This window comes from Oreochromis aureus, linkage group 2 (assembly GCF_013358895.1).
Source record: "Oreochromis aureus strain Israel breed Guangdong linkage group 2, ZZ_aureus, whole genome shotgun sequence".
In the NCBI taxonomy this organism is placed as follows: Eukaryota; Metazoa; Chordata; class Actinopteri; order Cichliformes; family Cichlidae; genus Oreochromis; species Oreochromis aureus.
This window is the reverse complement of record NC_052943.1, coordinates 30,541,794-30,565,423: the sequence shown is the minus strand read 5'-3', so window position 1 is coordinate 30,565,423 and position 23,630 is coordinate 30,541,794. Positions and strand designations below refer to the sequence as shown.

General features: G+C 44.8%; 1 protein-coding gene across 1 annotated transcript in view; it reads right to left on the bottom strand.

Annotated features, from left to right (window-relative positions):
• Window positions 1–2,816: 2,816 nt before the first annotated feature.
• Window positions 2,817–23,630, bottom strand: part of pde6a (phosphodiesterase 6A, cGMP-specific, rod, alpha) — a 28,032-nt gene continuing 7,218 nt past the window's right edge. The window contains exons 5-24 of the mRNA XM_031726000.2: window positions 20,760–20,849; window positions 20,480–20,620; window positions 19,709–19,783; window positions 19,097–19,161; window positions 18,157–18,223; window positions 16,200–16,247; window positions 15,237–15,386; window positions 14,652–14,795; window positions 14,124–14,189; window positions 13,803–13,949; window positions 11,189–11,296; window positions 10,517–10,626; window positions 8,711–8,798; window positions 8,370–8,470; window positions 7,191–7,298; window positions 7,039–7,102; window positions 5,273–5,347; window positions 3,937–4,020; window positions 3,595–3,763; window positions 2,817–3,517 (exon numbers count right to left, since the gene is read on the bottom strand). Of these exons, the coding sequence (XP_031581860.1) occupies window positions 3,474–3,517; window positions 3,595–3,763; window positions 3,937–4,020; window positions 5,273–5,347; window positions 7,039–7,102; window positions 7,191–7,298; window positions 8,370–8,470; window positions 8,711–8,798; window positions 10,517–10,626; window positions 11,189–11,296; window positions 13,803–13,949; window positions 14,124–14,189; window positions 14,652–14,795; window positions 15,237–15,386; window positions 16,200–16,247; window positions 18,157–18,223; window positions 19,097–19,161; window positions 19,709–19,783; window positions 20,480–20,620; window positions 20,760–20,849 (1,944 nt within the window). The 3' untranslated portion in view covers window positions 2,817–3,473. The remainder of the gene's footprint in view (window positions 3,518–3,594; window positions 3,764–3,936; window positions 4,021–5,272; window positions 5,348–7,038; window positions 7,103–7,190; window positions 7,299–8,369; window positions 8,471–8,710; window positions 8,799–10,516; window positions 10,627–11,188; window positions 11,297–13,802; window positions 13,950–14,123; window positions 14,190–14,651; window positions 14,796–15,236; window positions 15,387–16,199; window positions 16,248–18,156; window positions 18,224–19,096; window positions 19,162–19,708; window positions 19,784–20,479; window positions 20,621–20,759; window positions 20,850–23,630) is intronic.

Below are 23,630 nucleotides of genomic sequence, written 5' to 3'. Positions count from 1 at the left end.
TGAAAAGCCTTCAGTTAATCCAAAATGCTGCAGCAAGTGTACTGACAGTACTCTTGCTGCAGCAATACTCCTGTATTGGCTTCCCTTCACTGGCTTCCTGTTAAATCCAGAATCTAAAATCCTGCTCCTCACATACAAGGTCTTAAATAATCAGGCCCCATCTTATCTTAATGACCTTGTAGTACCATATCACCCTATTGGAGCACTTCGCTCTCACACTGCAGGCCTACTTGCTGTTCCTAGAGTATTTAAAAGTAGAATGGGAGGCAGAGCCTTCAGTTTTCAGGCCCCTCTTCTGTGGAAACAGCTTCCAGTTTGGATTCAGGAGACAGACACTATCTCTACTTTTAAGATTAGGCTTCGAACTTTCCTTTTTGATAAAGCATATAGTTATGGCTGGACCAGGTGACCCTGAATCCTCCCTTAGTTGTGCTGCAATAGGTGTAGGCTGCTGGGGGATTCCCATGATGCACTGGGTGTTTCTTTTTCACTCACTATGTATTAATAGACCTCTCTGCATTTAATCATACTTGTTATTAATCTCTGGCTCTCTTCCAAAGCATGTCTTTTATCCTGTCTTCCTTCTCTCACCCCAACCAGCAGATGGCCGCCCCTCCCTGAACCTTGATTCAATGAGGCATTTATTTGGACAGGGGTATATTTCAAAATTCTAAATATTTCCAGTGTTCCTGCACTCAAAACTCTTCCACGTCTTCAAACGGCCAGACTGTGATGTCATCACTGTGATCTGCTGGTTATGGCCAGTGTTGGGAAGGTTGCTTTTAAAATGTATTCCACTACAGATTACAGAATACATGCCCCAAAATGTAGTTTGTAACGTATTCCGTTAAGTTACTCAATGAGTAATGTATTCTGAATACTTTTGGTTACTTGATATATTGTCATGCTTTTTACAACTACATGAATGTAGCAATCACATCCTGCAAATTCATGTTTATTCTTCACTACCAATTGGCTGTTAAGCCCAGATCTCCCTGAATAGGCAGTATATTTACTGTAGAGGAGCAAAGATTTCTGTTAACATAAGATGTTAGCTTGGTGGCGAGTAGCCTTCAGTAATAGTAATAAATCACACAGTAATAATACATCGAAGATACTGAAGTGGCAACCCAGGTAAGCTACCACAACTAAAACAAGGTAGCTGCAGTAGGCTAACATTAGTTTTTTTAAAAAGAACTTACTTCCAGATGTTTCTTTAGGTTGGAGACTTTTGACGCTGAGAGCAGCTTGGTTGCTGGCAGACAGAGTTTGCATTGCACGCCCAGATTTTGCCCATCCCTTTCTTCTTTAATTGTGAAGTGGTGTGGGAATTTCCAAGTAAGAAATGCATTCCTGCCCGTGCACTGCTGGCTCTGGGTCCACTGTGTAACTGACGCCACCAACATTAACAGGACGCTTACATTAGAGCCTCTTATTGTGTGTTTCGTTTGGGTTTCTGGCAATGTGTGGAATTACCAAAATTAGAGAGGGGACAGCCTAATATATGAAACAAGAAAATACTGCAGTCTAATCCATTTATTTCAACAAAGTAACTGTATTCTAATGATCACCTTTTTAAATGGTAACTGTAACAGAATACAGTTACTCATATTTTGTATTTTAAGTGCATAACGCCGGTACATGTATTCCGTTACTCCCCAACACTGGTTATGGCGGTATTACCTGCTACCAGCTCACCTAATGCATGATTCACTCAAACATATGTTCAGTTTTAAAACAGATTTTTCTTGGTTTTGAAGCTACTTCCTGCGTCTGTAATGGTGAGTGCTGTGAGTGAAGCTCAGGTTTTCCAGCTGTTTGTAGGAGTCTCTCTGTGAGCGTCCTCGTGTGAGGCCTAAGAGCTCTGCACAGTTCTCACGTGCACAGCTGTAACATCACTGATTAGTTGTAGTTAAATCTGAAATCCAATCTTTACTCAGAGAGAGCACGTTGCTACACCTCAGACAGTTAAATCATTTAAAGAGCTTCAGAGCAGCGGAGGCCATTACTGTGAAAGTGCATCGCTGCTGTAGTATCCACGGATAGGTATGATATAGAACACAGTGCGTCCCTGTCCTGTCTGCCATACCTTCACCCAGTCACAGCAGATAGCCGTCCCTCCCTGAACCTGGTCCTGCTGGAGGTTTCTTCCTGTTAAAAGGGAGTTTTTCCTCTCCAAGGTCACCAACTGCTCACAGATACAGGGTTGTCTGAATGGTTGGGTTTCTCTGTACCTCTGTGAGGATCTTTACTTTCACAATATAAACACCCTGAGGAGACTGTTTTTGTGATGTGGTGCTATTTAAATTACACTGAATTGAGTTTGCAGGTAAAATACATTTTACCTACCTATTTCTCTACGATAGTGAGGAAAAATGCCGTTGCACAATAAGAGATGGGATTTAGTGGAGTATTTCACCAACAAACATCTGAAAACTTCTTGTGGTGGAGAATAAACCGGGTTTGAAGCATCTGTAAATCTCTTTGCTAAATTCTTCCCAGCCCACTAGAACAATTTGATCCTCTGTTGTTGAGGCTGGCTTCAAACTGATGCATAAAAGCAGCAGGATGTCGGATTTTGTGGCCGACGTATGTTAGTCAGATGCTTGTTAGGTCACAATCCTTTAAGCTTGAAACGATGTAAAACATTTTCACCGATTCTCCTGGAAATGAAAAGAAAGTGTGCTCGAGGCCCAAGAAAGAAACTAGTGAGCAGGCAGACATCCGACAGATACTTTCTAGTACAAACTCATCTACACACACACACACTGAAACACACACATACGCACACACACACTGACACAGCTGTCATTCAGTAGGGAAATAGTCAGAAATCTTTACTAATGTCTGCAAAGGGACTCACAAGCTGTTTCTCTTTTCTTCATTACAAAGTGAGCGTCAGTGTGTGTGTGTGTGTGTGAGCAGTCAGTGCGCAGACACAGAAGCGATGCATGTTACATCCTGAACATGAATGTGACGGAAAGGGACGAGGCTCAAATCACTGCGTCAGCTACAGGAAATGATGCAAAGAAAAGGCAGCAGCTTCTATTTTACAGCCTTCTAACGAATCACAGAGTTCTTACTATGACTCTATGACAGCGTGCACACGACCTGGGACACATATGTCAAAGCAAAATAATACAGAAATGGTTTCTGACATTTGATTCACAGGCTGGAAATATTGTTATTGCAGTCTTCAAGAGCAACCAATGATGTTGGGCTCAGCTTAAGGGCCGTGCACTGTGATCCGGCACTAAACTGATGGTAAATGTAAAAAACTGTGATTCCCACAAACAAATGAATGCAACATGAAGCACAGAAGAGCGAATGAGACACATTTACAACAGACCGAGGACTTTTATGGAGCGGCAGCTGCAAGAAACAAGTGTCCAAAGCAGGAAACGACCTCCCAGCAAAGCGGGTTCCTCAGGTGCAGCATGTCGAGCCAGCCCAGCGGCGTGCCACGAGCCACTCTAGCTGAGAATGCACGTCTTTGACTGCGACTGGGCCGCGCTCGCTGCAGCAGGAAGGAAAGGAGAGAAGTTCAGTGTTCAGTCAGAGTTTGGAAAGCTGTGACTCCTGACCGCCTCCTACCTTGTCTGGCTGCCGCAGCTTTCTCAGCCTCCTCCTCCTTGGCTTTCTTAGCCGCTTCGATGGCAGCGACCTTGGCATCATGCTCCTCCTTCAGGGCGTTCCACTCCTTCCTGTTGTTCATCAGCCGCTCCAGCATCGGGGTGATCTCCACGTGGAAGCGACTGAACTCCTGGGGCGACACAAATCAGACGCATCAGCGTTGCTCGATCCAAACCGCTAACGCTTCTTAAATGACACAGAGAGCCAGAGCGGCTCATGGGCCGTTTGCCGCTGCTCCACGCTCGCAGATGTTTATCTGAGTGGAAGCAGAAGCTGTGGGTGTCTGAGTGGGTGAGCTCTCACCTTGTACACAAAGGCGCAGACAAAGTCGATGAAGCCACACTGCAGCTTTGGAAGTTCGTCCGCTTTGTTCCTGTCCATCATGGGCTGAAGGAGAGAGAGAGAGAGAGCTGATGGCCTCATCATCACTGTGGCCTCACACACCTGTGAGACTCCAACAGTGTCCAGCTCTGCTTCTGCAAATGACGTTTATCCACCTGCTGAACTCTCAGCGGTCAGCTCCTCACGTTTTCCTCTTTAATGACTGCTGGAGTTACTGCACAGTCCTCAAATCATGCACAAAGCCCTGACTATGCGCTGAACTGAAGACCAAGGTCTTGGATGCTTAGTATTTAAAAATACACTTAATAAAGGGTTAATTATACAAACATGAAACGATGCAAGCTTCTTTCAGACAGGCATCACCTTTAAAACAGAAGCTGCTACATTCAAACGTCATCTTTCGGGGAAACGCTGAGGCGAGCTCTGAAAAGGTCACGATGGCTGCTGGAAAAGCCTCTGCAGAGTCCTGTCAGACCACAGTGAGTCACATGACCTCTGTGGCACAGGAAGCTCTCCCTGCTGACACCGCTTAAGATTAACTCAGAGCACCGCCAGGTGAGCGTGGAGGGCGGTGCTTCAGGTATCTGAAGGGCACGAGAGAGCAAGGCAGGGGAGGACAGGAAGGTTGGAAAGGATTTGGTCAGACACAGTCACGGCTCTCTCTGTATCAGCGCCCAACACAATGGCTCAGCACCGCCTGCTCAGCAGCGCCACAGGGATGCCAGTCTGTCCTTTCATGTTTGCTCCCGATCACTAATGAAACCCCGTGGATTCGGTCCACCCACCAAGTCCTCCCCAACTCCAACTTCAGAATAAATACATGGAAATAACTGAATGGAAATGTGTTTGGAACATTTCACTGTTCATCCAAACGAGTATTAGTTTAAACTCCAGAACAATCAAGTGAAGGTGGGGAGGTCCAAAGGCCTGATGTGAGAGGAGATCCGATCCCTCCTCTGGAGCCTTCAGGCACCATGTTTGTCGTACATTTGAGGAACCGCGTACCTTCTTTCATTTTATTCTAAATATTATTCTTTTCTCACATTTCTGACAGGGAACAACAAAAACCCCACAGCTGTTTCTGTCTGTGACTGTGTCCATGTCTGCGGGCTGTGCCTGGAGACCTGCCTGAGCTTGGATCCATGCTTATTATTCATATATGACGTCAGCTGTGCTTCAGTGATAATGGAGGCATTCTAATTCTGACGCCACATGAGAGCCAAAGGATTGGCTGTTGATTCTAAAAGTCAAAGGTTAGAGCGAGGACATCAGAAGCTGCAAACATCTGAGGTCTTACGATAGGCTGCTGTTCGAGGACCGTCCTCTCCAAGTCTCCCTGCTCCCAGAACTCTGCAGCGACAGACAGCGCCACCTGGAGGAGGAACCACACAGGTCAGATCAGAGCTGCTGCTTTGAAGGAGAACACACACACACACACACACTGGGACTGGAGGAAGGACAGCTGCTGCAGATTTCCACGGAGCTGATAGGAGGAAACATTTGATGGAGCAGGAAATGGTCCTGTTTCACGTCGGCCTCTAAATCTGAATCAGACTGCTGCAGTGTCAGGCTGTGTCTCAGTGAGATGGAGGAGCGCTGATGAATAATATGGAAATTCAGTATTCAGCAGCGAGTTAGTCATCGAGCCAGTTTTGGGGAACAATTGCCGCGAGGCAAGCGAAGCCTGTAGACACAATCTGTGTGCGTGGGAAGTAGAGCGGAGTGAAATGTGGGAATTATCAGCCATAAAAATGTCAGCAGAATCTCACAGAGAATCAAGAAGCTTTTGTCTGTGAAACATCTGAGCGAGAGGCGTCCATCACCGTGTATCTGCACTGGATTATCTGTTTAAATCACAAAGCAGGCTAAGAGAGCGACCGGGGTTAGATTACAGCGGGCTATAGAGCGTCTGCACGCCTCTATTCACGATTGTCACCGATGTTTAGGTATGACAGGTGCTCAGCTCTGAGGGTAGATTCAGGTGATGAAGAGGCATCAGAACACACTGGGAACATCCTTAGTTCCAGCTCTCACTGTGTCCGTTACAGGATTTTTAAATAGCGGAAGGCTCTCAGGATCAGAAGGACATTCCCCTCTAAAGGTCAGATGCTCGGTAAAAAGGGCCATTTTAGAGAGCGTCTGCTGATCTCAGACCTCTGAGATCTGGACCCTGATTCTGATGCAATCGGTTCGGTCTGCTGCACAGAACATGAACCGCCCACGAGCACGTTTTGCAGCACGAGCTGTTCTGAGCAGATGCCACATGGGCCTTTACCCAGAATGCACTTCTACTGCTTTTCCAAGTCACAGACATCAAACTGCTGCAGTTCATTCAGACCCCATCACCGATGCTCACAGAAACCAGGTTTAGTCTTCAGACTGTGGCCCTCACTGGATCTTCCTGATAAGTGCAGTACTGAGAAACTTTAGCCCCGCCCCCTGCACGCCCACCTGAGCAGGAACGTTTCAATTAAAGCGTGTTTATTTGAATTAGCTGATCTGAATAATTAATACGGCTCATCCGTGCAGTAAATCACCAGGAGGACAGCCTGACAGCGTAAACACGACTCCACCTGCTTGTGATGTTAATCATTCCCCGACTCCTCAGAGGTGTTGGGCGAGTCCTGGGGGGTCTGAACCCCCGCTGGGAGCCACCGTCCCAGAAACTAAATGCATTATTAGTCCTGCTTTCTGTCAGCAGATGCTTTGCAGCGCTGCTGTGAAGTGTGTGGGAGGAAGAATCTAAAGACAAATAATGGTAAAAACCATCTCTGTCAAACAGCCCGATACGCTCGCCGTTCATGCTGATATTACATACTTTACAGAAATTCTGAGCCTGCCGGGCGCGCCGAGTGAGCGAGAAGCAGCAGGTTGCTTTTGATGCACGAGGCCGTCAGGAACTGATGCCGAATGCTGCCTGGAAAAATGGCAGCACTGACAAAACGTCTCTCTGTATCTACTTCATCATGGCTCGCCTCTCACAGAGTGTGTGTGAGTGTGTGTCGGGTTACAGCAGAGGGCCCATTTTACAACCAGAACTGAGACAGTCACGCGGGGGCCTACCTTACTCTGGATCTCCCACGGTTTGGCAATGGCAGACAGGTCACAGGCTGTCATCATCATCGCCCTGCAAGCACAGCACGTGGATGGGTCAGAGCTGCGTGTCTGGGTCTCCCTGCTTGCCTGAGTGTGTGTGTGTGTGTGCTTCTGCCTACATGACGATCTCTTTGCGTGTAGTCTCCAGCATCATGTATTTGGTCCAGTCGTTCCAGTTCTCGTAGGTCTTGGACTGGTCCACAATCTTCTGGAACATGGTCCTCTTCCTGCACAGAGACAGACATTCCAATCAGCTCACAAGAACCAGTCCGCTGTTATTGCAGTTATTCCAAAGCCTGGAGAAAGTGAATTAAGTCATTCTGTGGTCCCCTGCTGAACGTGGAAGTTTGCTCAGTTACAAAGAAATAATCAGTCTCTAATTTTTATGGTAGTTTCATTTTAAATGAGAGCAACACAGCATCAACCAAAAACCCAGAAAATTCATTATATAAACAGATTTTCATAAGAATTTGATCCACACAATTCTGGCTCCCACAGACAGGCTGTGTACCTGTGTTACATGCACTACATGATTATAGTCAATCAGTCGGGTACTCCTGATCTAAGCTCATTGTGTGAACAAAGCACAGCTGTCTACTTGGTTTCACAGGATGTCAGGGCAGGGCTGCAGACAGGAAGCTTGGGTAGAAGCTGAAGCTGAGCTCCATGCAGGATCTCGCCTCATGGGGTGAGGATCATGAGAAAGGTGGTGGAAGGAGCTAGTTAATGATCTGAAGGCAAGCGGTTCCACAGGTATGGCTGAGGTCTGCAGGGAACATCATAGAAGTCTTGGTGCTGAGGTCAGATGAAGCCAAAATTTAGCTCCTTGGTATCAACTCAACCCACCATGGTTGGAGGAAGAGAAATGTCCAGTATGACCCAATAAAGACCATCCCCACAGTCAGGCGTGGGGGTGGCAGTGTTATGCCTTGGGCTGTTTTTCTGCTGAGGGGTCAGGATGACTTCACTGCACTGAGGGGCCGATGGACACGACCACGCACCATAAAACCTTGGACCATAACCTTCTCTCAGCCTGAACACTGAAGATGGGTCATGGATTGGTCTTCTAGCATGAGAACCGCCCAAAACACCAAGGTACCAAAGGTGGTGCTAAAGAAGCAGCACAGTGTTTCCTAGATTTGATATTCTGTGTCTCTCCATTAGCATGAAACCATAAACATTAGAGACTGTTTGAATTCAGCAGGGATCAGGTAACTATCCCCCCGCTGCAGGTCAGGTTACTGAAGCCTTCACATTCCAAAGCTAACGCTGTGGAACGATGCTGCTGGCGTACTGACTTGAAGTACAGAGCCAGATCAGTGGCAATGATGGCGATGTCCATAAGGTGGATGACGAGGTCGTGCTGACGGCGGTTCAGATTCTGATAAATGTTCAGCGCCTGCAGTAGAAGACAAACAAAAAAAAAAGACACTTTGAACAACAAGGATCCAAAGGTCGAGGTTCCTGCACCTGAGACTCCGCCACCGGAGGAGCTCAAAGATGCCTCCTTTGATGAAGCAGAGGTAACGCTCAAACATCTCAGCCCCACTGCTGAAGATGTGATGGCAATCAAATCATCACTGCACACGAACAAAGCTTCACATCTTCATATTTAACGTGTGTGTGTGTGTGTGTATACCTCATCTCTCAGCAAAGTCTTTCCAAACTCCAGATGGTGTCTTTCCAAGATGGAGGAGCCGTGAAGCTTCGCCAGAGGATTACCAGACCTGCACACAAAAACACACACACACACACACACATGCGCGCGCAGTGGGAGGTTAGACTGTGATAAATCATGCATGTTGAGCCCAGGGTGGGCCTGGTTGCCTGTGTCCACTGCTAATGGTGGCTTTCATTAGCTCATCCATCAGCAGGAGGAACAGAGCAGCTGGAGGCGTAGCTCGTCAATATCGACTCATTGATATTCTCCGTGTGTGACGTTGACTTCACTTAAAGAGCTGAGGTCAGCTTGGTGGCTCACGGGACAAGCGACTGTCGCTCGGAGTCGATAAATGCTCCTCAGAATAAACGAAGGTCTGATTTCCAGAAAGTTTCAAAGAACGTGACTGGTGCTCTTCAGCAAATCAGGACACGCCGCTCACAAAGGTGGCACCTGCTCACTATACAGGGTTCCCACTGCTGCCCCTGCACTTTGCAATCCTTACTTGAGCAATGTGCAAGTACAGAGGGTCGCAGCAGTCTCACCTGCTCACCAAGACACAGATAAGTTGTAGCCACATGTATCAGCGTGGTGTTTGTTCTTAAACAGGCAAACTCTGATTTAGCTGTGAGTTTATATGTGCAGTGTTTTTCAATGTTAGGGTCTACTGGTGACCATCACCAGCTTCACCAGCCTTCAAAAACCTGTGGAGCAGCTTCAGAATAATGTTCCTCACTGTGAATCATCTACAGAACATCATACCATGAATATACTCAGAGAAGCTGGAGGAATCTCTGTGCGCAGGCTGATAAGGATAGATCAGGAACACTTCCAGCATCTGTGAGTGGCTTGGCTACAGCTCCATCCATCCATCATCATTGGTCGAGGCACACACACAAACACACACACACACGATGATACACGCACATACAAGATGGAGAAACGTGCTCCTTTTAAACTGATCTGAGGTCAGACACGTCCAAACACGGATCCGCGTGAAGAGGAACGGGAGCTTCCGGCTTGTTATCTGCAGTTATCAGGCTCGCAGACCATCACAGACTCATGAACTGTCCAACTTTTACAGACATGTCACTGCCTCCAAATCTTTCTGTTAAAAGGGAGTTTTTCCTTCCCACTGTTGCCAAAGTACTTGCTCATAGTGGGTCATATGATTGTTGGGTTTTTCTCTGTATGCATTATTGTAGGATCTAACTTACAATATAAAGCGCCTTGATCTGGCGCTGTATAAATAAAACTGAACTGAATCAAATTCATAATGACGTCGTGTTTTTTTTACAGTGTTTGATTTGAACATTTAATTGTTTTCTACGTCACAGCATCCTGACTTTTTGTAATTGTGGTTGTAGTTTTCTTTTAGTGGTTGATGTTTCATTAAGATTTGTTAATAAATGCCATATTTTCTGCACATGCTCCTGTCAAAAGACCTGCTTCTTAAACCAAACAGTAAAAGCTGCCTTTGTGCGGGGTCTCGAGTAGAAATCAGTGTTTGATTTGATCAAATCGAGCCAATAGACTGTACAGAAAAGATGGATGTAATTTTAAGCCCTAAACATCGTTTTTCTGTAATGACCAGCAGAGGGCGACTCCTCCTGCTCGGCTGCTCTCTGAGCTCAGGAAACAGTCTCAGATGTTTTTAAGTCTTCTTTAATATAATATGATTTTGTTCTGCAAATGACGGAAAACAAGCTAAATGCTCCACTGGTGGCTACACCCATCTCATATGTGCAGCATGCATGCCAAACACCCCCAACCCTGCCTTCTTACTTCATCTGGTAGAGGTTGTTGGTTCCTCTGTGGTCGATATCGTGACAGAAGCCGGCGGTTACCATGGCCATGCACTCCAGGTCAGTGTAGTAACGCTTCAGATCACCTGTCTGAGAGTGTCAGTCACACAGAGCGGATGTTTATTCATGGAGTCGGCGTGCAGGTGTGCACATGCAGACACACACAGACACACACACACAGACATGCACACACAGGGATTTACACCGACCCACACCCAGAATCATTGCATGTGTCTGCGCTGTATGAATATAAACTATGACTCTGAGTGGTTTTCTTATTAACGACCACTTCAGGCACACTCCATTATCTCTGCCACAAACACACAAACTTGCATGGCCACATGTACAGTACGCTCCACATGATAATGAGCAAAATAATGAGATGAGAGAAGAAGAAGGAAAGGATGTTCATCACCTTGACTGAGAGAACGAAGAAGAAGAAGAACGGGGTGAGCAGAGGGGCGGGGCTGAGGGATACTGAGTGTGTGTGTGTGTGTGTGTGTGTGCGTGTGTGTGCGTGTGTGTGCGTGCGTGTGTGTGCGTGCGTGTGTGTGCGTGTGTGTGCGTGTGTGCGTGTGTGTGTGTGTGTGTGTGTGTGTGTGTGTGTGTGTGTGTGTGTGTGTGTGTGTGTGTGTGTGTGTGTGTGTGAGACCATAAGCAGGGTGAACATGGTCTGTCCAACGTTGAATCCGTGCCTCCAGTTGTGGTAGGTGATCTTCCTGTAGCCTTTACTCAGGGAGTACATGAACCTCACCAGGACCTGCAGAGGAAGCACAGCATGAGGTCCAGAGGTATTAATAACAATCCTTACATTTAAATGATGCTAGTTTATCTAGTAGTCTGTCACTTTTAACCCATAAAAAGTGAGTGTGTGAATGGAAATGTCTGTTCTTAAACAGTTCATGCTAAACTTTATTTAAAGCCCCTGAATTGGCGCGCTGTGTGAACATTAGCCGTCTAATTTTTCGTCATCTCTTATAATTTGATATCCCAAAATGCTCCTGTTAGTATTGTGGTGATGACTTCAAACCATCTGCACATCCAGCTGTTGCTGAGACAGTTCACATCACATCTGTGGTCATGAAATCCTTTGAACGCCTGGTGTTAGCCCATCTGAAGGACATTATAGGCCACCAGTTGGATCCCCTGTAGTTTGCCTACTGGGCAAACAGGTCGGTGGATGATGCAGTGAACATGGGACTGTATTACATCCTGCAACATCTCGACCACCCAGGAACACATGCCAGGGTCCTGTTTGTGGACTTTAGTTCGGCTTTTAATACCATTGTGCCTGATTTTCTCTACTCCAAACTCTAACAGCTCAGTGTGTCACCAGCTTCCTGACAGACAGGAAGCAGCAAGTCAGGCTGGGGGAGATCACCTCTGAAACTCGGTCCCTCAGTATTGGTGCCTGTCGGGGGAAATTCCCGAATAGAAGGCTGCCAAGTAAAACAGAGACACAGTGAGACAATATAATCAATCACATGTACATGGGTGAACGTCTCGAGAGAGAGTCACACCGTATGCTTCTTTATTGTAGGTTATATAGGCATGCGGTTAACACAACAGGGCGGAGGCAGTCTCTGCCTATTCTCAGAATGTAGATTGCTTAACAGACAAATGCATATCTTGCTAAAACATTCTGTTCATACTATACTAAACGTCTGCTTAAGAGGAACTTTCCGTTCTTCTTTACACAGGAACTTGTCTTCACAGGCATTTGATAAAGCATAGACAAGGTTTCCTGTTTTTCATGTTTATCAGGGTGAATCGTCATTCAAAGTTTACACGATTACAAGCAAAGCATATTTGAAGAATAAACAAAATCTTTTCACAGTGCCCCTCAAGGATGTGTCCTCTCACCACTGTTCTCCCTCTACACCAATGACTGCACCTCCAAGAACTCGGCCGTTAAACTCCTAAAGTTTGCAGATGACACAACCGTCATTGGCCTCATTCACGATGGTGATGAGTCTGCATACCGTCAGGAAGTTGAGCAGCTGGTACTCTGGTGCAGTTAGCACAATCTGGAGCTGAACACGCTTAAGACTGTAGAGATGACAGTGGACTTCAGGAGACATCCCTCAACACTGCTCCCCCTCATCATATCAGACAGCCCGGTGTTGACTGTGGAGATCTTCAAGTTCCTGGGTACCACCATCTCCCAGGACCTGAAGTGGGAGACCAACATCTCCTCCATCCTCAAAAAGACACAGCAGAGGATATACTTGCTGAGACAGCTGGGGAAGTACAGTCTTCTACAGGAGCTGCTGATCCAGTTCTACACTGCAGGCACTGAGTCTGTCCTGTGCTCCTCCATCACAGTCTGGAATGGAGCAGCCACTAAACAGGACAGGAGCAGACTGCAGCAGACTGTACGGGCAGCAGAAAAGATCATCAGTGCCCCCCTGCCCTCCATCCAGGATCTGTACCTCTCAAGAACCAGGAAACGGGCAGGGAAAATCATCACAGACCCCTCACACCCTGGACACAGACTTTTTGACCTGCTGCCCTCTGGCAGACGGTAAAGAAGCCTGCAGACCAGGACCACCCGACATAGGAACAGTTTCTTTCCCCTCGCCATCTCCCTCCTAAACAGTTGAACTGTCACACTGCTCCCACTGCAAGACTGTAACTGCACCTTATGTATATTCCGTGGTATTCATTTCGTTTCTGTAATAAGATTTAGATTGGTTATTTATGGTCGGTTTATACGCCTTTGTGTATGTATGTGTGCATATGTGCACGTGAATGTATGCATATGTATATATATATATATATATGTATGTGTGTGTGTGCGTGCGTGTGTGTGTGCGCGTGCGTGTATTGTGTGGTTTACATATTGCTGATTACATTGCGGTGCTTGAGAGTCACCATCTACTGGAGACAAGTTCCTTGTATGTGTTTGCGCATATACATGGCCAATAAATGATTCTGATTCTGATTCTAATCAGCCGGGCGACTACAGTGAGCCCTTTAATCCATCGGGGAAACCCCAGCGCAAAGGCCCTGAACCAGGCTGCTCCATGTTCACCCACCCCTGCAGGCAGGAAGACAGCCAAGAGTACCAGGGCCATGTACACCCCTCCACCGATTGATGGAGGTCAGCTGCAAACTTTTCTCTTCCCTAAATGACACTTTACCCTATTCTTAGTTATATATAACCACTAACATGATCATTGTGTTACATGTAACATTGAAACCATCATAGCTGCTGCTGTTCCCGTGTGCGTCGCACTTAAAGCCACAGATGGGGGCACACGGACCTCTCTGGGAATGTGAAACTTGTCCACCACTTTGAGTTCGTAGTACATCTTGATGCCACACTTCACCAGGTCCAGTTCGCTGTGTTCAAAGTCACAGAAGTGAAACTCAAAGATCTCGGCTTTCTTTGAGTTCGGCAGCACCTCGGACTGTCGAGAAAAACGAGAACGATACGTCAGATCAATGTGGGAATATTTTATTTGGTCATGACTCGGAGCTCCGCGTGGATTAGGAATGATTAAAATCATCAGATCAAACAGCTCCCTCCCCATCCGGCCCTGTTTTTCTTTTTGTGTGCTGATGGGAGCATTTGGCATTTTTACCAGGATCTCCTGAAGCTCCTCCTCCTCGCACTCGTCCGGTTCCTTCCCCCACCTCTCTCTGGTGTTCTGCGGACAAACACACATCATCAACAGTCACCTTGGATAAAACGCTTTGGCATTCATCAACTGACACCTGATCTGAGGTCAGAGCAGGTTGTCTCTCTGACAAATCACCTCATAGAAAACCTGACAGCTTATTCCAGCTTACAGATGATGCTCAGCTCCTGCTCCTGTCATCCACATCCACCAACAAAGCTTCAGAGAGACAGCTTTTAGCATGAATACTCAAACAATAAAAGGCAGACATAAAAGAGAGCGCTTCATCTCCATCTGATTAGAATCACATTCATCTAAAACAGTGCTGTAATTCAACGACTCTTCAAATCTTCCACTAAAGATGTTCACTTACTGAAAGTTTCATTAATCAGAGCTAAAGAGGTTATTTTTAGAGGCCATCCTCATCTCTGTGGCGCTCCTGCCTGAAACAGGAGGAACGAAACTTGAGCGTGGAGACACACACTCACTCACCAGGATGTTTTGGATTTCATCTTTGCGACACTTGACGTGGTAGAGCACCATGTCCTGGTAGATGTCCTTCCTGTTCTCCAGTTTGTTCATCTTATCGTAGGTGTCGGTGTTGAGCACCGACCAGCCCAGGAACTGAGTCAGAGACTGGGAGAGAAAACACTGGAGCTTCATTCACCTCACAATCAGCGTACAATTAAACAGTATGTGTTACTGCGATATATTCTAGTGGGTAGAGGTTTGTTGTGTGTCGTGTGTAGTCCTATATATTTCTGCAGTCTCAGTCGGCTTTAAATGTACAGCAGCCGGCACTACAGGGCGCTTCCTACTGTGGGGTACAGTTCATTTAGTGATAAAGCAAATCAGTGACAGGGCAACAATATTAAGAGCAGAGGTTTGTTGATGAGCTGAGGGTGTTTTGTGTTGCAGTGAGGTGGCCACAGAGACATCAGTAAAAGCCTCCAGGCCTGATTATAAATAATGCAGACGCTCTGAATGGCCTGCAGTGTATTTATAGTAAACCAGTGACACACACACACACACACACACACACACACACACACACACACACACACACACACAGTGTACCTCCATCAGGGTTTCATCCATCTCATCAAAAGGTTTCCCATCCTTCCTGTTATAGAACGTGGCCACACCCACAATCTCTTCCTTCTTGTTGACGATGGGCATGGACAGGACGTTCTTAACGGTCCAACCAGAGTCATCCAGCGGCTCCGTCTGAACATGAAAACACCCTGAGTTTAATTAGCGATGACAGGACGGCCTGCGTGCCCACTCTGAGCCGGTCTTATAAAGGAGTTATTTATTTTCTGTAATAATCTTTTTGTCCTACAGAAAATGCAATCAGACCATCTCAGAGTAACCATGTCAGGCAGTCTGCCTCCATCAGTCAGCAGACATCTGAGATGTTCAAATGACCGACTGCAGTTTTAAGCCAGTGTAACAGGCCCCACACTGTCAGCAGACCTGAAGCACGATCCGTGTGTGAGCTCGGACAACGGTACCCACCGCAGTAGAACGATTAGAATAAATGCACTCTGAGCTTAACAGCCCCCAGGAACATCATTTAAAGTAAGGAGAGCAGAGAATGTGGGAAATATCACCGATTTACATGTTCATGATTAGTCTCTGGTGTACTGTTATAGTACAGGACAGACCACTGTAGTCCCAAGGTAATTTTTTTACATACTTTATTCCTACACATCCTTCGAGCTGGCTCGCACAGTGCAATCAAATTCCAGCATCCTCTTCTACTGAACATCTGAATACAGATGACAAGCCAAAGCGCTCTCACCGAGCCCTCAAACAGGAAGCTGGAACCTACTTTGTCCTTACTGAAAGACTTGAAACATGCAGGGAACATCATTATGATCATGTTATAATCTAAGATAATGCTATGGATGATCATTTTAGTCTGGAGTCAGTGAATGTCTGATAACTGACAGCAGGTCAGTGCTGAAGTCGTTCAGTAACATCTCTGTGATTTATGAACATCTTCAGCACTGGAGCGAAAGGTGGCGTTCATCTTACCTGAAAGCTGAAAAACTCGTCCTCAGCTGCGTTCATTATGTTACAAATCTGTGGGAAAAGGAAGTAAAAAGATGAGCATGTGAGGGGAAGAAGCTTCATGCGTTAGCACCAGACCTCTGAATCATCTGGAAGCTTCAGAAGCAGAAATATCGGTGAGAATGAGGAGAAATGAGCAGAAGGTAGGATGAACGTGCTCTGGCTCTGTGGAACAAAGAACCACATGTTGGTTGTCACCCCCCCCCCCCGGCCACCGTATCCAAAACCATCACCGTCAGGCTCTCAGCTTTTTCTCTCAATCATGGAAACGTGACTCTGCAGAGGAATAAAGTTTTCACCTTGTAAAGCAGAAGGGGAAATATGAAGTGGGAGAGATGATGTAGGCGTGACAGATGATGAGGAGCAAAGACGACGGGAGGACGGGACAGGAGGAGGACAGACGAGGAGGAGGAGGAGGGTTAGACAGACGAGCGGCGGCAGCGGGCTTGGCGGTTTGGGAAACACTTGCCGTGATTAATTACAACGGCTGCAGAAATTACAATTATACATCACAGCAGTGTGTGGCTGAGCACTTTTCATTTCCACAGCGGCGTGCACGCTGACAACTGTGTAATAACTCTGAAGGCACTCTGCTCATCGACCCACCCGCACACTGCAGCGAACATGAGTGGAAATCAGATTTTTAAAGGACACTGAGCTAAAGTTTTCACTGTCTCCACATCAGTGACAATGATTTAAGACTTTATTGTTTAAGGAGTTATTAACGTGGTTCTGACCAAGAACACAAAGTACAGTAAAATTACAAGATGGACGTAATGTTAACGTCCAACATCAGAGACTTTTTTTTGTATTTAATTCAGTTCCATTCTGTCACCTCGGGGTGCTTTATATGATAAAGACCCTACAATAATACAGAGAAAACCCAATAACCCAATATGCATCTGTATAAGCATTTGGCGACAGTGGGAAGGAAAAACTCCCCTTTAAAAGGAGGAAACCTCTGGCAGAACCAGGCTCCAAGGGGGACAGGAATAATAACTAATAGATAACAAATAAATGTCCTCACTCAGGAATGGCTAAAGACAGTCTGAGTTTGTGGGGAAGTGCGACTTTTCAAACACTGAATCTTTTCTTCAGCTCAAACAAGTTTTTACTGCCTTTAATTAAACCTTTAATGAACTGAGCTGGCACCGTTTGTACTCATCCGGCTCTCTGAACACTCATTCATTCTCACATTTGTGACCTCCAGGGTGTCCAAGCTCAAAGGTCACGACTGTCATCACGTGTCCACATGACCTGACAAACTGTCCCAACTCATCGTAAGGCACGAATGCAAAAGAATTTAAATCTCACGAATTTAAATCTCAGTACAGTCCTTTCCTATACATGGTCCCCTCGAGGCCCTCTGGGAGCTGACGTTTCTCACAAGAGACAAAGGAAGAAGGGCATGTTTGTTTTTTTTACACAGAAAAGCTGATCAGGAATGTTTTATGCAGTAATATGACACAAACTTTAAACACAAGTATTTCCAGAAATATTTAAATGGTTCACTTCAGGCTCCAGATCATTAACCTGTGGTTTTTGTAATGACCAGCAGGGGGCAGCAATTCAGGCTGCAAAAAACAGTCTATGAGAAGCTAAACTTACTGCACACTTAATTTACAGCTTTGGCAAACACTTTGCTGATCAGTGTATGGGCTCCATTCGTGTCTTACTTAAGAAGATCTGATGCTTACTTTGTAAACTGGAGTAAAATAGACGATAAAGTAAAAAAAGCTTTAGGGTCGAGATGACAGTGACCTCAGTTTCTCGGTCAGATCATCACTTCTGGTTTTAAAAGTATTAAAATGCTAACTTGGAGCTTCTGAATGAGTTCTAGTGGGGTAAGAACAGCAGAAATGTTGAAAGTTGATTATCTTGTGTCAGGTAATGTGAGCTCGTAGGAACAACAGATACTGACCAGCCCAGTTTCTGCTACATAGGTGGGTAAACCGCTGACCAGAGCCCAGTGATCTGCTGGAGGACTCCTGGAAATGAAGACATGTCACACAGAAGGTTAAACTGCCACAATCACCTTTAATAAAAGCTAACAAAGTGTAAATTTCAGTGGTAATACTCGGTTTACAGTATCAGTGTTAAGCAAATGTCATGTAAAACGAGCTCAGGTCAAATAACGCCTGAGCAGCCTTCGGTTTGCACTGTGGTGAAGTTACTGTGAGCTGCATTGTTTGCACAGTGGTTATTAATGTTTACAGAGCAGGGTGGGATCACGGAAATCACAGCCTCGTATGGCTGAAGGGAAAATATATCAGTGACGCTGTGAGGCTTCGCTGTGAGGCTTCGCAGAGCTCCTGAAACTGGTTTTTACCCTCAGGTAAAATCTTTATTTTTCTCCCACATAGAACCTTATTACTATTAAAATCAGCCTTCCCAAATGTATTCCTGCTTCATTTAATTTAGTGTGTTTAACTTCACTTGTTTTATATATTAACTTACTTGTATTGAGTCACCTGTGCTCTTTCAGAGGACTGCTGCTCATGCTAGTAAGGACAGACTCGCCAGGCTGTTCATGTTTATCATTATACTGTCGTCACTCTTCCACGTGTTGTGTTCAGATTGTGATTTTTGTGGATGTGTTTTTTAGGACACATCAGGACTCCAAGTATTCACGTTTGAATTAAGCCACTCTTCCTGTTCCTGTGAGAGCAGTGCAAGGGTCACAATCACGTGACCCTTGCACTGCTCTCATACACAACCATATCATCTATATTAAGAGATCCCTGCATCCGTGCTCAGATTTCCTTCCTTGCAGACACATAAGTGTGACCCGACGTAATGCTAGTGGTCAAATCTCTGCAGCGGCACTAATATCTGCTAATGTCAGATCTGCTGAGACTTACGGTATGACTTTGATGTCCTCTTTGCCATGGAGGATGTAGTCAATCACTTTGTAGAAGATGATTTCCTTGAGAGGTCAAATAAGATCACAGTTAGTTTGCTATACACTATACAAGACACATCTCCTGTACCTGCACTGGTACGCATCTTCAGTGATGTATCCTGGGGTCATCAGGTGTTTCGGGTCTCACAACATCATACACCCTCACCCAGGCGACCCAGCCGGGGGTGATCAGGCCCCGACTTGCGTACCAGTAGCTGCACCTAGCTACACCTAGTCTGCACAGACTCAGGTGTGAAATCAGGTGCAAACTCCACACAGAGATTTAAAAAAAAACAACAACAACACTTTAAAGCCCACTGTGTGTGAATCCTGATAAGTTAGAGCCAGATAGGGGAGCACGATTAGAGGAGAAAGACTTTGATAGGGCTGGAAGCATGATTTCACTCAGCAGGTGTCACAGAAATGAGCTTCTGATTGGCCTGACGGAGATACGGGAAGCTGGCACGTTTTAACCTGGTGGAGATGCTACAGTCATTGTGATTGGAAGCACTGAGTAACAGATGAATGCCACATGGACTTGGATCTCAGTGTTTGGTCAGGACCTCCTCACCCTGCCATCAGGAGTTTTGGGTCCATCATAAGGAGGAACCTCTCCCATCAAAACGGGCCACAAGTCAAAGAACTCCTGCACACATAACAGAGACACAGAGAGAAAAGGGCAGATTTAGAGGAGAGAAACATTAATGTTATTTAACGTTATTCTGGGAAGATGCAGTGCTTTTGTTCAGTTTTCAGAACATGCCCAGTTTCACAGATCACAGCGCAGCTTCTACTGCTGTTTGTTATTAAGTGTGTTATTCATGAAATCCAGTATTGTAAGCAGACAGCCATCTGTGCAGACACACAACATGTGTTTGTTCTCTGAGAGCAGGTGCTGGGAATCAACTGGCAGCTGCTTGTAATTAGGTGACAGCCACAGCCAGTAAGTAGTATTTATGGCACCGTGTTAGCGATTACAAATACATGGAGAAGCTAAGAAGATACTTTAAATATACTTTTGTCAGCAGAAGAAGAAATCAAGCAGATCAGACAAAGAAAGCCCAAGGAGTCTGAAAATATGCATTCCCATAAGATGAAGATAAAAAACACAATGGATTCCATAAAAACAAAGACCGGATGGAAACAGCATAGAAACGGGGATGATACTCTTAAACATGTTGGTTCAGCAGGTCTTGGTCCTGAACCCAGACCACTCACTTACTGTGATGCGTTACAAATCAGTGTGAATCAAAAGAAACATTACAAGTAGCAGGTTTCTGGACAGCTTGCTAAAGATTTTTGGTTCCTCTGTGACTCTGGCTTTGAGTGTGTTGTTGCCCACCTTTGTCTTGGTCATGTCCAGCAAACCAACAGAGTAGCGGTCACAGTTGAGGAAAGCTCGGACTGTGTACAAGGCTTTGTGGAACTGCCTCTCGATGTCTGTCATCTCCTCAAACACCTTGCTGGCTGACCACAGCAACACCTGGACAGCAAAATCAAACGGAAACCTGAACCAAGGACAACCACACACTCATCTCTGCTGCTTCTCTTCCTTCTAATGTCTGACGCTTTTTTTGTTCATCACCACTAAAGAAAGTGGCTTTGCATAGATCTGTCCTTACCTGTCCTCTCCGGGTCTCACAGTTGTGTAGGTAGCTCAGGTGGAAAACTCTCAGTGCCAGGTTAGCAAAGTTCAGATATTTGTTCAGGGTCTGGGAGAGAGTAGAACACGAGTGGTGAGGATTTTGAAATGCACGCTCTTACATTTCTTATTATGTCAGCAATCCTGAAAACTCTCCTCCAGCTGATCATCTCAAGGAATTAATTTGCAGACTTGGAGCCTGTGTCCATGTTTTAATGAAAAGCTATACTAACCCTAACCCAGAACACACAGATCTGATGAGTTGCTGTCAAGAAACTTGCAGAAACGCCTCGTTTTTATCTTCGAATGCAATGTTTAAACGGTCCCTGTTAGTTATGACAAAAAGATGCCTCGTTATGTCTCTCCTGACACGCATCATGTTTGGAGAGGCAAAAAATAAACCAAAAATAAGCAAAAATTGACTTAAGGATAAAAAAAAATCACAAAGACAGAACACTATAGCAGCCTCAGCTGCACCAAAGAATAAAACAGTGACATGTGCATTATTAGGGCTCTCTGTTAGTAAACGGTTTTGTAATTGATCAACAAACGGATTTACTCTGCCTTACAGAAACCTGGTTACAGCAGGATGATTGTTAGTTTAAATGAATCAACACGCCCGAGTAATAGTAACTATCAGAATCCTCGAAGGCCGAGGAGGAGGAGTGGCAGCAATCTTTCACTCCAGCTTATCAATCAACCAAAGACTCAGACAGACTTTTAATTCATTTGAAAGCCTGATGCTTAGCCTTGTCCACACTAGCTGGAAAACTCAAAAAACAGTTTTATTTGTTGTTGTTTATTGTTCTTACTCGGAGTTTCTTTCTGATTTCTACTTCTTTGACTTTTTACCTGAATGAAGTATACGCAAACCTTTGGTCTGACTTGGTCACCTTACAGATCACTCTTCATGATGCAAAATTGGTCCTGAATGCTAACAAAACCAAAGTAATGTTGTTTTCCCATAAGTGAAGCTTCGAACATCAAAACTCTGGAAGGTGATACCACAGACTTGTTGACTCATACAAATGTCTTGGTATTTGATAAGGATCTCAAATTACACACTTAATAAAACAAAGCTCAAATTTACTTTACAGTTTTTTTATAGATGAAAATCGTGTTTCTCTATTGCGACTTGTGTTAAGCCTGTTTTTATCGCCGTTGGATTAAGTGTTGCCGTCTATCGATTTGCCTGTCCCACTACCTTAGCTCAATTAGACCCCGTTGCCGTGCTGCCCTAAGGTATATAACAGACTCACACTTCATGACTTATCACCAGTGTTGGTCAAGTTACTTGAAAAAAGTAATCAGTTACTAATTACTGATTACTTCCCCCAAAAAGTAATCCCGTTACTTTACTGATTACTTATTTTCAAAAGTAATTAATTACTTAGTTACTTAGTTACTTAGTTACTTTTTAAAAACACGATTTACAACCTGAATAGGTGATAAAGCGATAGATCTTTCAGCCCAATTCTACTTTTTCTGCATAATTCATCATACAAAATGTAATCAAATGGAAAAGTCTCTTTTTAAAACTTGTTTTATTAGTTTTAATCTTTTAACTTTATGCATCAAGCAAAAATTAAATTATATGCAACATTCTCTGACTGGAAGAAATTTGTTTAACATTTAAACCTATTTTCTGCACATTCCAGCACATAAAATAAATTTTTTTGTGTGTTTACACTCACTCTTTCAAATAGATGCAAGTAAAACACAACAGAAAATAAATAAAATCAAAGACTAGCGGTCCTGTTGCTCTATTTTCACCTGTAAAGCAGGACTGTGGTAGGCGGAGGTTTACCCTGGTGCAGGTGTGCTGCAGCGGTCAGTGGAAGAATCCGCGAGTTTCTCTGTGAATTTCACTCGGTGCTTGCTTGGAAGTTTAGGGGTTTTTTCGCTGTAAAAAGAAGTTTTCTTCCCACGCACAACGGACACTAATGTTTTTGTCACTTTTTATGGAATCAAACTCAAAATAAGGTCAGTACTTCCACGCTTTAAACGCTGCATGCTACACTCTGTCCGCACTCGATATATTATGATCTGCACACAGCTGTTGTCACGAACGTTGCACTCGCTTATGTCACTGTCATGAGACGTTCTCGCAAAAAAATCACGGTTTTAGTAACGCAGTAACGCAGCGTTCCTACGTGAAGGTAACTGTAATCTAATTACCGTTTTTGCAATAGTAATCCCTTACATTACTCGTTACTTGAAAAAAGTAATCAGATTACAGTAACGCGTTACAAGTAACGCGTTACTGCCCATCTCTGCTTATCACTGCACTTTGTATAGCCTTGCTGGATTTACTTCACTCAATAATCGAAGAATGAAGCATTGGTATATATTTCATATATCTACACCAAGTTCATTGCCCTCCAGAACACCTACAATCTCAGAGCCAGGAGCTGGCTGCGGTTTAAAGTAGCACTTGTGAGCACACCCATATGGAAAAGATATATATAAATCTTATAAAGTTTGTATCTGTCTTGTGTGAAACTTGTATGAAAATCATACAAGAGTGAAAACAGATATAAGATCCCTAGAAAAATTATATAAATGAAACTTGTATGTTTTGGATACTTCCTAAAACAATATATGAAAGTGGCCACTTTCATGAGTAAATCATATAAACCTTATATGATTCACTATATGAAGTAGGCCACATCTTATGCAAGTCTTTTATAAGTTTTTTCTATTTCTTTTATGGAAAAGAAATGGGCAGAGCCAGGAATGTCAAGTCTGTCTTATTTCGGCGTGTGGTCTTGGAATTATCTGCAGCTCAGGTTGAGGTTGGGATTTCTTATCCCTTTATCTAGTTTTAAACAAAAACTGACAGAGGTCCTAG